This window comes from Ochotona curzoniae, unplaced genomic scaffold, assembly GCF_017591425.1.
Source record: "Ochotona curzoniae isolate NIBS_2020 unplaced genomic scaffold, NIBS_Ocur_1.0 patch56, whole genome shotgun sequence".
Classification (NCBI taxonomy): domain Eukaryota; kingdom Metazoa; phylum Chordata; class Mammalia; order Lagomorpha; family Ochotonidae; genus Ochotona; species Ochotona curzoniae.
The window spans coordinates 722,180-735,382 of NW_024467035.1; the positions used below are offsets into that span (position 1 = coordinate 722,180).

The 13,203-nt window shown below is 38.0% G+C and overlaps 1 protein-coding gene across 4 annotated transcripts in view; it reads left to right on the forward strand.

Moving 5' to 3' along the window:
• The window catches only part of LOC121168093 (receptor tyrosine-protein kinase erbB-4), a 984,643-nt gene that overhangs the window by 711,551 nt on the left and 259,889 nt on the right, over positions 1-13,203 (forward strand). For all 4 annotated transcript variants that reach the window (XM_040997858.1, XM_040997859.1, XM_040997862.1 and 1 more), the window contains exon 13: positions 10,927-11,059. In XM_040997858.1, the coding sequence (XP_040853792.1) occupies positions 10,927-11,059 (133 nt within the window). The remainder of the gene's footprint in view (positions 1-10,926; positions 11,060-13,203) is intronic.

The window sequence follows — 13,203 nt, forward strand, 5'->3', positions numbered from 1 at the left end:
ATTCTAATACTCATGCACCTAAGAAGAAATGAGGATGTTCAAGTGTCTTGATTAAATGCACATAGAGTATTGGCACGTAACTGGTGCACATTTTAAGATCGAAACTTAATTCTTAAAAGTATATACAAGAGGGCCCGGTGTGGTAACCTAGTGGCTAAAGTCCTTGCCTTGAAGGTGCCAGGATCCCATATGGGTACCAGTTCTAATCCTGGCAGCCCCACTTCCCATCCAGCTCCCTGTTGCTTGGGAAAGCTTTCAAGAGTGGCCCAAAGCTTTGGGAATCTGTACCCACGTGGGAGACCTGGAAGAGGCTCCGGGTTCCTGGCTTCAGATTGGCTCAGCTCTGGCTGTTGTGGCCACTTGAGGAGTGAGTCAAGGGACATAAGATCTTCCTTTCTGTCTTTACTCCTCTCTGTATATCTGGCTTTGCAATAAGATGAACGTATATATGAGAAAGGCATTTGGCGTAAGAGTGAAGATGCCCACTTCTTCTATCGAAGTCTCTTGGTGTCAGTCTTGCCTCTACTCCTGTCCCAGCTTCTGCTAATAAGTGATGGCTCAGATCATTGGGTTCCTGAAACGCATGGAAGACCTGAATTAAGTTCCTGGATCCTGGTTTCATCCTGATCTAACCATTGTGGTTTTGGACGTTTAGCAAGTGAGCCTCTGCTCCATCCTCTCCTTTCTCCTTCTCTCCTCTCTTCCCCCTTCTCTCCTCTCTTCCCCTTCTCTCCTCTCATCTCTGTTTTTCTGCCTCCCAAACTAATGTAAGTTTTTAAAAAGGTAAAAAAAGATGTGAGCCTAACTTTCCATCTGTTGCTTGGACCCAGTCTGGGGGCATACTGTATTCCTCAGAAAGAAATACGAAGGATCTAGGACTTGAAACATGTGAATGTGACCCTATTGAACAGAGGATACTTGAAGACATAATGAAAATGTGAATTAGGGAAAGATTATACTAGAATGGCTCCTTAACCCAATGATTTATGAGCCATAAGAAAGGAAGAAATACTGAAATAAAAAGACAAGATGAGAAGCACATTCGGAGGGAAGGCAGGCCATTTGATGACAGACATGAAGCCTGGAGTTAAGCATTGCGAGCTGAGGAGTACCACAGTTCGTTGGCAAAAACCCCAGGCCAAAGGAGAGCCAGGAAATGGATTCTTCTGAGTCCTTGAAAAGGAACCAGCCTGCCAACACCTCGATTGTGGACTTCTGGCTTGCAGAACTGTGAGAACATAGATTTCTGATGTGTTTTTAGCTGCCAGACTTAGGATACTTTGTTCTGCCAACCCTGTGATACAAACAGTGTGATGTGAGTCCCAGGATTCCGTACTCTTTGATGTATACCAGATCATTCTGAGAAGGACTTCTGTGAGGGAATTCTTTGGAAAATTCTACTCTGTCTCCTCCACTTATTATTCTCCTTGTCATTCTATAGTCTGAAATATATTTTAAAACATATGCTTCTAGCCATTCATTTCTAGTGAGGGTCCATGCTGTCAAAAAGAAGGCACTCTAAGAAAATTCACAGTTGAGTAACATAAAACCATGCATAGAATCATAGCTTTGCGAGGTGACGCTGAAGAGTAAACTGTACAAAGCTTCCTGCAATAGCAGGTGCTCCTTGTTTGTTTGCTTTTGTTGTTTTTAACATTTAGTAATAAAATAAGGGGATGTTTCATGATAGTTAACACGTTAAATAGGTAATTATGGCACAAAATATATTGCACTATTAAATTTAACTGTCTTTAACATTTCAACTACATACTCTGGGTTTACTTACTTTATTATAGTTCACGTTCATCCTGAGCATTACAATGTGTTCCCTACTCTAGCTGTTTGTTTATTCAAGTATTTTCAAAATTTTATCACTGATCACTGCTGGTTCTCAACCCCTGTAATAATTTTTTTGAACAGATTCCCTTAAAAACAACTACTTTCTCAACAAATAATTTTAAACACAGAAATATGCCTTCATGTATTAATATTCATTTTGACTATATTTGATGTACTTACTTACAAATGTTAGATGCTTTCAAGTTTTGATGAGATACTCTACTCATTTGAAATCTAATCTTCATCACAGTTTTTAAAGGTATTTATTATCACTATTGTTATAAATGAGAAACATGCAAGCAATGCTACACGCCTATATGGCTATTTAGATAGTAAAAACATGAAATTATGTTTGATCACAAGACCTTATATTATTTGAAAAAGTGTGTATGTCCAACTATGTTCCAAGTAAAACTCATGTTTCTGTATATGGCATGTAATGTGAACAGTGTGGTTTTGCTCTGAAATTAAAGAGATCTTTTTCTGTCTTTATACCTGTAGGATGGGTACCCCATTTCACTATTTTAGAACTAATCAGTTTGCATTCACATGTGCAGCAATTCAGTGAAATCCTTTATATTAAGCTCCCCTCTATGTTAATTAAACTATATTCTCTATAAAGATCAAAATGCTAAGCAGGTTATTACTTCTCCAAATTTTTAGTAGACAGTTACAATTCAGATAAGATAAAGAAAAATTTGTGTTACAGGTTTCAGACAAAAAATACAGGAAGTTAAAGGTTTCCTAATAACTACATTGCTAAAACTTCTTCAGAAGCTTCGTCATGGACTTTTGAAGTGCAAACCATGGAACAGGGCCTCCACTGCCTCACACAGGTCCACCTCTCCCCATTGAACGGGGCCTCCACTGCCTCACACAGGTCCATCTCTCCCCATTGAACGGGGCCTCCACTGCCTCACACACGTCCATCTCTCCCCATTGAACGGGGCCTCCACTGCCTCACACACGTCCATCTCTCCCCAAGGTCAGGGGGATGTTGAATTCTTAGTGCTGATAGAAAATTTCTTTTCTCTTACAAATTTCAAAGAAATAGTTCCTTGGCCTTTTTCTTTCCTGCTGCTTGCAGATAAGAGAAAAATAACCCACAGGCTTGCCATTCCATCATCTAGTGGTTTGGTAAGAATGAGAGGAAAGTAATCGTTATGGTTCTTCATTTGTTATTGCTTCCTTGCAACAAAACACTGCTTCCTTGACCCAAAATCTGGTGGTAAACATTTGACTAGAGATTCATTGTGGCAGCAGACAGCCTCGAAAACAAAAACAAAGGTAGATTCTTCAGTGAAAACACACCTTTTCCAAGCAAAAATAGTTTATGACTAACAAGCCAACCAAAAGAAAAACAAATTTATCCTTCTACAGCTGTAAAGTTCTATCACTTATCAGAAAGTAGAGAGGAAAGATCAAGAAGAAGTTCTGAAATCTGTAAAACTAATGTGCTGGTAGAGGCACAGAATGGAACCAAAGTTCATGGAGTTTCAGAAAGTAGGCAGTAGACTCAGGGGTGCCAGTTGGGCTTTTCAAAATCTTTAAGAGACAGAATATACTTGGGCAGAATTTGATAAAGAACTTGAAGAACTTGAAGAACATTGTATTTCCAGTAAGGATACAGAGGTTGTGCCCACAAATAATCAGAAATCCATGGCTCTGTCATGGGTAACTCTGATACACTCTACCTGCCTTTCAAAAAGTGTTCTGATCAAATACCTGCTAAGGTTTCCTTTCCTGCCTCTGTGGTGATTGAGTTTGTCTCACAAATATGTATGTATAAACATTGAATATAAACGTGTATCTGTATAAATCAGAAAATGAAACATTAGGTAAATAACCTTAATAGCTGAATGTTTATTTCAACTTCATACTCACATCATCAGTCTTTCTTGTTTTCTAGTTCTTCATCTGTTGTATTGAATGTAACTGCTCATTTATATTTAGGTACTTTATTAAACTATCCTATTCTTTACTTGTTTTTACAAATTACTATGATGTCATTTCTGCATCTAAGAACTCAATAATCTAAACTCTGAAAACATTCTACTTCTGCTGATACAGTGAAACTTATTTGTGTTTTAGGAATAAATCAGAAAGATCTTTTTCCACTGCTTCACAGTTAATGTAACAGACAATCTCATCTTGGCTAGTCGCTTCCAAACATACATCAGAACACTCAACTGAAACAGTGTAGTTCTACCACTGGTGAGCCAGCAACGCTAGGGGAGCCATGTCCCAGCTGCTTAGCTTCCAAACCAGCTCCCTGCTAGTAAGCCTGGGAAAGCAACGAAGGAAGACCACGTTGCTTGTGTGCTTGTAACCACATGTGAGATGTAGAGGATGATACTTGCTCCTGGCCTCAGTCGGGCTCAACACCAGCCATTGCAGCCACTTTGGGAATGAACTGTTGGATGGGAGATCTTTCTGTCCCTTTCTCTAGCTCTCTCTCTCTCTGAACTGTGCCTTTCAAATAGATAAGTAAATGATTAAACGTATTTTTTGAGATGGACAGAGGCTGCAGTCTGTTGATTCACTCTGCAAATGTTCACAGTGGCCAAGCCCGGGCAAGAGCCAAAATTGGGCACTAGAATATAGCCCAGGTTTCCAACAGAGCAGACAGGAACCCAGGTGCTGGAGCCGTCACCATTGGCTCCCAGACACTGCCAGGAAATTCAACGCAAGAGCCAAACCTAGAAATCAAGCCCAGGTCCTCTGACTTGGGTTATGGTTTCCTAACTGCAAGGCTACATGCCCACTCCACAAATCATTCACAATTTTAGGAAAAGAGTGTTTCCGGATCATAGCAAAATAAGATGTGATTAAATATATGATGTTTAATGAATCATCAGGAGGAAGCCATAATTAAGCAATGAATACAATCCTCACAAATTACATAAAACAATCTATTAAGTCTAGGCATAATCTACCTAATCTGTCTCTATTCCTTCAGAGTAGAAGTGTGTATATGTTGTTTATAATCAAGTTAAGTGAAATAGGAATTCAAATTTTCAGCAAAACTGAGTGAATGCTTTGAATTGTTTTGGTGAAATATATGAAGGTTTTTGTATTTAAACAAGAAATAGCAAGCAATCCCATTTTGGATTATTAAACACACACACACACAAACACATACCTCTGTCCAAATTAGGACAGGGTGGATTTGGCCTCACTTATGAATCAATTAAACGAACAAATATAGGAAGTAAGAATGTGCAATAGAATGGAGAGAGATTATGAAAAAAAAAGTATTTCTTGACCCTGTAGAAATAAGTATGGAGAATTTTATGACTTCTCCAACTGCCCTGAGAAAAATACTAACGTGTTTACACAACTGCCACAAACTTTCGAGATGAAGACATAGCTGGGAGTCTGCAGACACAGGAGTAGGAGTCCACATCTAGTACCCAAAGAGCAGCAATTGTACAACAAGAAATATGAAAGGTGTGGAAGCATTTGGCCACATATTGGTCCTACATCACAGCCCTGGGCTTCGGTCCTGGCTCCCACTCCTGACTCTAGCTTACTGCGTTGTTTTCCCAGTCAGTCCATACATCAGCATGGTCCAGTGTAGCACTTTGCAGGTATTGGAGAAGTGAATCAGTGAATGGATGCTGTTTGTAGAGGTGGGGGTACCGAGGGGGTGGTATCCTGTCTTTTTCTTTTTCCAATAAGTTTTAAAAGCAAATCTAAAAGGTACTTCAGGTTGAAAATAACGCCAGATTAAATATGGGCCAATAACTAGAATAAAGCTAAAGAGAAATGCTAACTACATGACTATATACATTTTTCTTCTTATTATTTAATCTTTTTAAAGCAAATCTCATGTCTAAACTAAAAGAACAACAGTGCAGCGCAAGGTGAATGACATGCAGAAAGGTAAAATTATGACAGTAGTACATAAATAATGAGTAGAGAAATACAAGTATCTTTATCCAACGTTCTTAGAATATGCAGAGTGGTAGAGTGTGATTTGAAAACAGACTGCAAGAAATATCTAGGGTGGTATTTCTGCTTCTGAGATGATTCGGGGCACTTCTTTTTTTTACCAGTTCATCATCTGAAGTACAACTAAAATCTCTGAACATTATAAAAGAAGCGTAAGATTCTGAAAGCTGGATAGAAAGAAGTAGACCATTTGGGGAAAGTAGAATCCAAAGAATGACAGACATGAGGTCCTGGGTTTTACTTTTCTTTCATAGAAGCCAGATGTAGAAATGCTGATTGGTATAGACCAAATATTCCCCAGCAAAATTCTCTTCTGTCTACCCAGAGGACCAGGTGGAAGCAGATTAGCAAGACAGATAGGTGACAGCCACTTCTCCACTCCAGTCAGTTACACAGTGTGGGGGAAGGGGGGGGACCGATGGGCAGAAACTGACCACAGTGTCACTCTTGACACCAATGGAAAAAAAAAAGGAAAAGGGCTCTATTCCTATCTATTTTAAGTTCTAATCAGCAGAATGGGACCATAAAAAAAAAAAAAGGAAAAAGAAAATGAGCCACAGTCATTTAAAAGAAAGAAGTAAAACCAGCCCTGTCTGCTGGTTGCCTGTTTGTCGACACAAAACACATCTAAAACAAATAGATGAATTTAAGATAATTCTAGGATATAAAATTGTATCTGAATACTAGAAATTACAGATGGATATAGAAATCTAAACTACAGATAGATTGATTATCACTGGAACTACAACTAGTGATGAAAGAATGCAGGAAACATCTAGATGTACATACAAATTTCAATGTTTATAATCGAAGAATCAAAATCATAAAATGATTAATTCTACCAAATTGATAAGCAGCTTTGCCAAAAAGGCATTTAAGTGAAGCATTCAGTCTACTGATGTCAATATTTCTAACATAGCTATAATTTTATTTATTTATTTATTTATTTATTTATTTATTTATTGGAAAGGTGGATACACAGAGGAAGAGAGACAGAGAGGAAGATCTTCCGTCCGATGGTTCACTCCCCAAGTGTCCACAACAGCCGGTGCTACCTCAATCCAAAGCCAGGAGCCAGGAGCTAGGAGCCAGGAGCTCTTCCAGGTCTCCCACATGGGTACAGGGTCCCAAGGCTTTGGGCTGTCCTTGACTGCTTTCGCAGTCCACAAGGAGGGAGTTGGAGGGGAAGCAGGGTTGCCAGGTTTACAACCGGCGCCCATATGGAATCCCAGTGCATGCAAGGCGAGGACTTTAACTACTACGCTATAGTGCTGGGCCCATCACAGCTATAATTTTAAGAGCATGTTGTGTTGGGGGAGGAATAAGCACACAAATGAATAAGCAGAATAGAGAAGTCAAGTTGTCTAACTGAAGGAAAGTTATAGAGTTTATGGTGCTGGAGCAAGTGGATCTTAAATTATACAGCTATATAAAAGCAGATAATGGACTTAAATATAAAATTCAAAGTTGTAGAACTTTCAAGGGAAAAAATAGTGCAACTATTTGGGATGTAGACTAAGCAAATGAAACATTTTACCTTGAAAGAAAGGGGAAATGGTTAAATTAGACTTACTTTAAGTTAAAAATATTTGCTCCACAAAAATCAGATAATAGATATTTGGTATATAGGTATATACATTGTAGATAAGTGAAAAGAAAATTATATAAAAAAACCAAGGGCCCAGCAGCATGGCCTAGCGGCTAAAGTCCTCACCCTGAACGCACCAGGATCCCATATGGGCACCAGTTCTAATCCCAGTGGCCCTGCTTCCCATCTAACTCCCTGCTTGTGGCCCAGGAAAGCAGTCGAGGACGGCCCAAGCTCTGGGACCCTGCACCCGTGTGGGAGAGCCAGAGGAAGTTCCTGGCTCCTGGCTTCGGACCGGCATAGCATTGGCCGTTGCGCTCACTTGGGGAGTGAATCGTCGGATGGAAGATCTTCCTCTCTGTCTCTCTTCCTCTCTGTGTATCTGACTTTGTAATGAAAATAAAATAAATCTTAAGAAAGAAAAAAGAAATCAAAACACTCAGTAACAAATAATGCAATCAGCAAAGATATGAAGGGCTATTTCTCTGGAGAATGTATAGGAGTGATTGCAAATAAGCTTAATAAAAAGTATCCAAGGTTATTAGCTGTTTTACAAAATTTTCAAATTAGTTGTCTATCCCTAAAGCTATCAGAGTATTTCTTTTAATGACAAAGTGAAATTCTGGAGAAATGTAGTGATATAACATAACATCCTCTGCTTCTCAGACATGATACGGTACACGTGCTCTGTAGGACATTTTGGTCCTTTGCTTGAGAAGCAGTAACCGGTTTGGATGCTGTTCCCATATGAGCCAGTACTTCTTTACACATACTGAAAAGAAAGAAGCTAATATTGACACAAACATATGTTCACAGCATCGTCACTTACAAAGGTACAAATAAAAACTGTACTGAGTTTCCCACACCTAACATCCAGGCTAAAATTGAACTGCTCACCATATCAAGTGTGGACAAAAGAGTGGTGTCATGCAGCTTCCAGTTATGTTCCTCACTGATGAAAATGTACCATCACGAGCTTTTGACAAATACATGATCAGTGTCTTACAAAACTAACCCCATCCCTGCCACGCTGTAGAGCCATTCCACTGCTCTCCCAGAGATGAGAGTGTCTATTTCTGGAATGGCTTGTCAACAGAAGGTCAAGTTAGATGCATTTTAATAGCCCAAAATGGGAAACAGTCTAATGCCTATCAATAAGTGAGTATATTAAATGTGTGGAATAATGTAAGCAATATATACACAGCAGTAGGATGAATAACTTGTTACTACATAAAGTCACATAGATGCAGCCCTAAAAATCATGCTGACTGATAGAACCCATAGAAAAGAACATATTCTAAATAATTGTGTTCTATAAAATTCTAAAAAAAATGCAAACTAGTAGACAACGAGTAATAGAAAACGCCAGTGGCTTCCCCAGCGGAGTGGTGTCAGGGTGCAGGCTTATGTCCATATCTGAGGAATCTTTTGGAGGTAATGGATACACTCATGATCTTGAACGTGGATGTGGTTTGAGAGTACATATGTATGTCAAGCTCATCAAGTTGTACATTTAAGCAGTATATATTATGTCATATATTTCAATAAAACTGCTTCACAGACCTTTAATAAACAACACAGCAAGAGATTATTTAGTTACATGGTTATGAAGTGAAAGGCTCTGTTGTTAGGCCTGAGTGGGCCCTTAGAAAACATTTTACCCATCTTGACATAGGAACGTGCAAACAGCCCGACTATAGGAAAAAGAGAACATTGATGTGAGGATCCGTTTTCCTGTTTCAAAACTAGTCAGGATCACAGATGCTGGCAATTCACTCGTAAGCACATTAGAAAAGTTAACTTCCACACACTTCAGTCAGGATCCTTGCTTATATTTCTAGAACATTCAGTGGCCTCCCAGTGTACCCACAGATTCACTCTCCAGAATATCTTGCATGAATTGGTAATTAGCAAGGACGCAAAAATGATTTTGATGTTTACATTTTCTTGGTAATTTCTAATAATATATTTTTTTAAAGATCTGCTTAATTTATTTGAAGGACAGATTTTATAGAGAGGAATGAGAAGTCTTTTATCCACTGGTTTACTCCCAAATGGCCTCAATGGCCAGAGTTTGGAGCCAGGAGTTTCTTCAATGTCTCCCACATGGGACCAGGAACCCAAGGATTTGGACCATCCTCTTCTGCTTTCCCACAATATTGATTTTCGGGGAGCTGTACTGGACTTGAAGCAGCCAGGATGTGAACCAGTGCCCATTTGGGATGCTGGTCCATAGCATGGAAGATCAGCTCGCTTCAACACTGTGCCCATCCTAATTCTTAATATTGCAGTTAGTTGTGCTTTAGATGGCTGAAATCACTTGTTAGAAACCAGTAATCATATTTATATTATTTTAGACTTTTTCTTCCAATATCTGCTATCTTTCAGTACAGTTTTATTAGGACATCTGAGTAAAATTCTGGGGAGCCCTTGTTTCGTATAAATGCTATTCAGTATAAAGAGGGACTGGGCTGGTAAATCTTAAGTGCCAATTATAAAACATAGTCTTCAAGTACTTTGATACTTTTCCCATCAGCAGAAAGCAGAAATGAGAGAGAACATGATAGTTATTATTTTAATATCTACATTACTCATAAATAACCACTGCAGTTTTTGAATATACTTTCAAAACTTGTTCGTTCCTTGTACCAACCTGATTAATATCAAGATAGGATTAGACAGTAGCAGAAGTTTTAAAAAACGCTTCTTCTATTTTATTTCAACACCTTTCCTGTACTCTATGGCCTTCCAAATACCCTTCTTTAAAAAAAATTTTTTTTTAATGTATTTGTAAGTCAGAGGCACTGGAGAAGGTGATCGGAAGCAGAGAGCAGTACAGACTGATTTTCCATTCATTGGTTCCTCACTTCCTTAATGGCCACAGCAAACATATCAAGATAAGATCGAATCTAGCAGTGAAGAACTCCATCCTATTTTCCTCCACTGTTTTGACAGTCTGCTGCCTTTCCAAGGCCATCAGCAGGAAGCAGGGCTGGAAGAGAATCACTGGGACAAGAACCATCATCTACTTAAGAATGGAGACTTTGCAGTTATTTTCTTTACTCATTTTGCTACAATGCCACATGTCAGCCCCCTTCTTTTTCTTCTTTTGTTTTCTCTTTAGTTTCTATCGTATTCCCACATATATGCAGCTTTTTCCTGTCCTTCCTAAAGCTCTCAGATTGAATTGAAGCTAGTATGATGCATTAATGGAGCAAAGTATTCCCTTGGGAAAGATATAATTAGGTACTTAGCTTGGAAAGCTAATTCCTACCACTTGTTCTCTTTATAGTCTTCATAGCAACAATTGACCTTTATCTAGTGTTATGAAAAGTTTGGCATTACTATACAAAAAAAAAATGATTAGAACTCCTCAATAGGGAAAAACTTGGAGTAGGATATTTTGATATGAGTAGGAAATCAAAATTGTTTTGATAAAAATCTCTTTTGAACTGGTTTGTTTGTAAATAGCTTTACCTTGAAAGATTGTAAATTTTGATACAATCTTGTCTTTTTATTTTCCTTGATTTGGGTGTGTTTGGCAGCTGCTGAAGGGATGGTGTGCAACCATCTGTGTTCAAATGATGGCTGCTGGGGACCTGGACCAGACCAGTGCTTGTCATGCCGCCGCTTCAGCCGAGGAAAGGTCTGCATTGAGTCCTGCAACCTCTATGATGGGTAAGGCATCTTACAGCATTTCCTTTACCACATTAACTGGCTTTCAAATGACAAGAAAACAGTGAAATTTCAGATTCACTGTGGGGGCCAAGATTTTACTGCAAGGTACATAAAGGAGACAAAAATTATTTTGAAGAACCATTTTATTTCAAATATCAAGTCTATTAGTTAGTATTTGCATCTTAATAATGTGTGGTGAGACAATTCTTAATAAATCATGGCAATATATTTAAGAAAACTTTAAAAATGTGTTTTTTTAAATGAAAGCAATTATTATATGGAATCTTACCTCCAATAGGTCCTGATAATCTGAACTTTTTGTCTTTCGTACTTTAGTATTAATTTTCATCTGATATGATAACATTTTATTTTTATGCAAGTATTTTATGTCTATTGCTGTTTTAAAAATGAATCTTACTTATGTATCTTTGACAACTGCTTAGCCTTATACAATAACTACATATGTAATTTCTGCCTGAATAGGTCTTTGAAAATGTTCTGAAATTTTTCATGTAATCTAAGCACTACTTTAAAGTCAGCATTTTAAATTTCCTCTGGTATTACAATAATCACATTGACAGTAGTAAAACCTGCTGTATATCTTATTGCACAGTGTTTCATGCACCCATAAAATCACTCTATTACTATTTAGCATTTTATACAATATAGTTATCTTTCATTAGTAGGTAATGCATTTTTAGTACTATGCCCAAATCTTATTGCTTTATCTTGCTCACTTAAAGTATTTCAACAATTTTAATTTGTTAGTCTCAAGGTTTTTGTTTCTTTGTTTGCTTCTTCTCAAATCTCATGAATTTTCCAGTTTTTAAAGACTATTTTCATGTTCCTTGGTAACACTGCAGTTTTTCTTTTGACATCTAAAGGACAAAAAGAAAACTGTAGATAAAAGCATAATATGTGTTTTACTAACAAGATGATCAAAATCAATTTACTTTATGTAATTTTGGTGGGATTAAGTTACGGTTTTAACTATAAAATAAATTAGTATAAGACTGAGTCATCTTTCAGGAAGATGTCAATGTCAATAAATAACTTTCTAAGTTACAATTGGCTTCCAGATTTGATAATTCACAACAAATTGTGATGTGCTACTTGTCTCATTGTATTGCAGTTACAATTATCCACATTGTTATCAGGATGTGTTCCATAAATAATAACTGTAAGATCAAAACGATCCTGCTTGTGCAACAGTCATTGACATTCAGCGTAATAGACTTTGATTTCATTAGGCAAATGTTACATTAAAAATGTATTGAATATATCTGATCAGTTTTAAAGAGAGATTTTAATCAGTCAAAACTGTTGTAAGTAGTGGTAGGAATTATTGTAAGTAAAAAGTAACTAAATTCACAACCAAAGCAGAGAGTCAAATTAGCATTAAGGCTCAGAAAATTTGATTTTCATACTGTGTTCCAAAATGACATTTTTTTTACATGCTAGTATTGAGCTTATAGGGAAAATGGATTCATAAATATGTGGATCTTTGCTTTTTTCTGAATATGTTTCTGCAAAACAGAGGAAGCACCCTGATGGAAACATGTTAATTTCTTAAATGAACACTGGTTATAAGACTCTTCTGACATTACATTTGACATGTCCCATATTTACATCATTTTCATCAGATCTGTTAAATAAATAAAAATTTTTTTTTTTAAGATTTATTTTTATTATTTTTTCATTGGAAAGGCAGATATACAGAGAGGAGAGACAGAGGAAGATCTTCCATCCGATGATTCACTCCCCAAGTGAGCGCAACGGGCTGATACTATGCCTATCCGAAGCCAGGAGCCTCTTCCGGGTCTCCCACAGAGTGCAGGTTCCCAAAGCTTTGGGCTGTCCTCGACTGCTTTCCCAGGCCACAGGCAGGGAGCTGGAAGGGAAGTGGGGCTGCCGGGATTAGAACCGGCGCACATATGGGATCCCGGGCGTGCAAGGCGAGGACCTTTAAGCACTTGCGCCACCGCGCCGGGCCCAATATAAAGTTTTAAATGAAAAAATCATAGTAGGTTATTCCAAAAGGTGATCAGTAAAAGCATCTTGTAAAATTTGATGCAGTCCCTGCCTGTTCAGAGTTGGATCCCTCTGTGACTGTGTGATGTTGGCCTGTTTCTACTTTGCTCTGT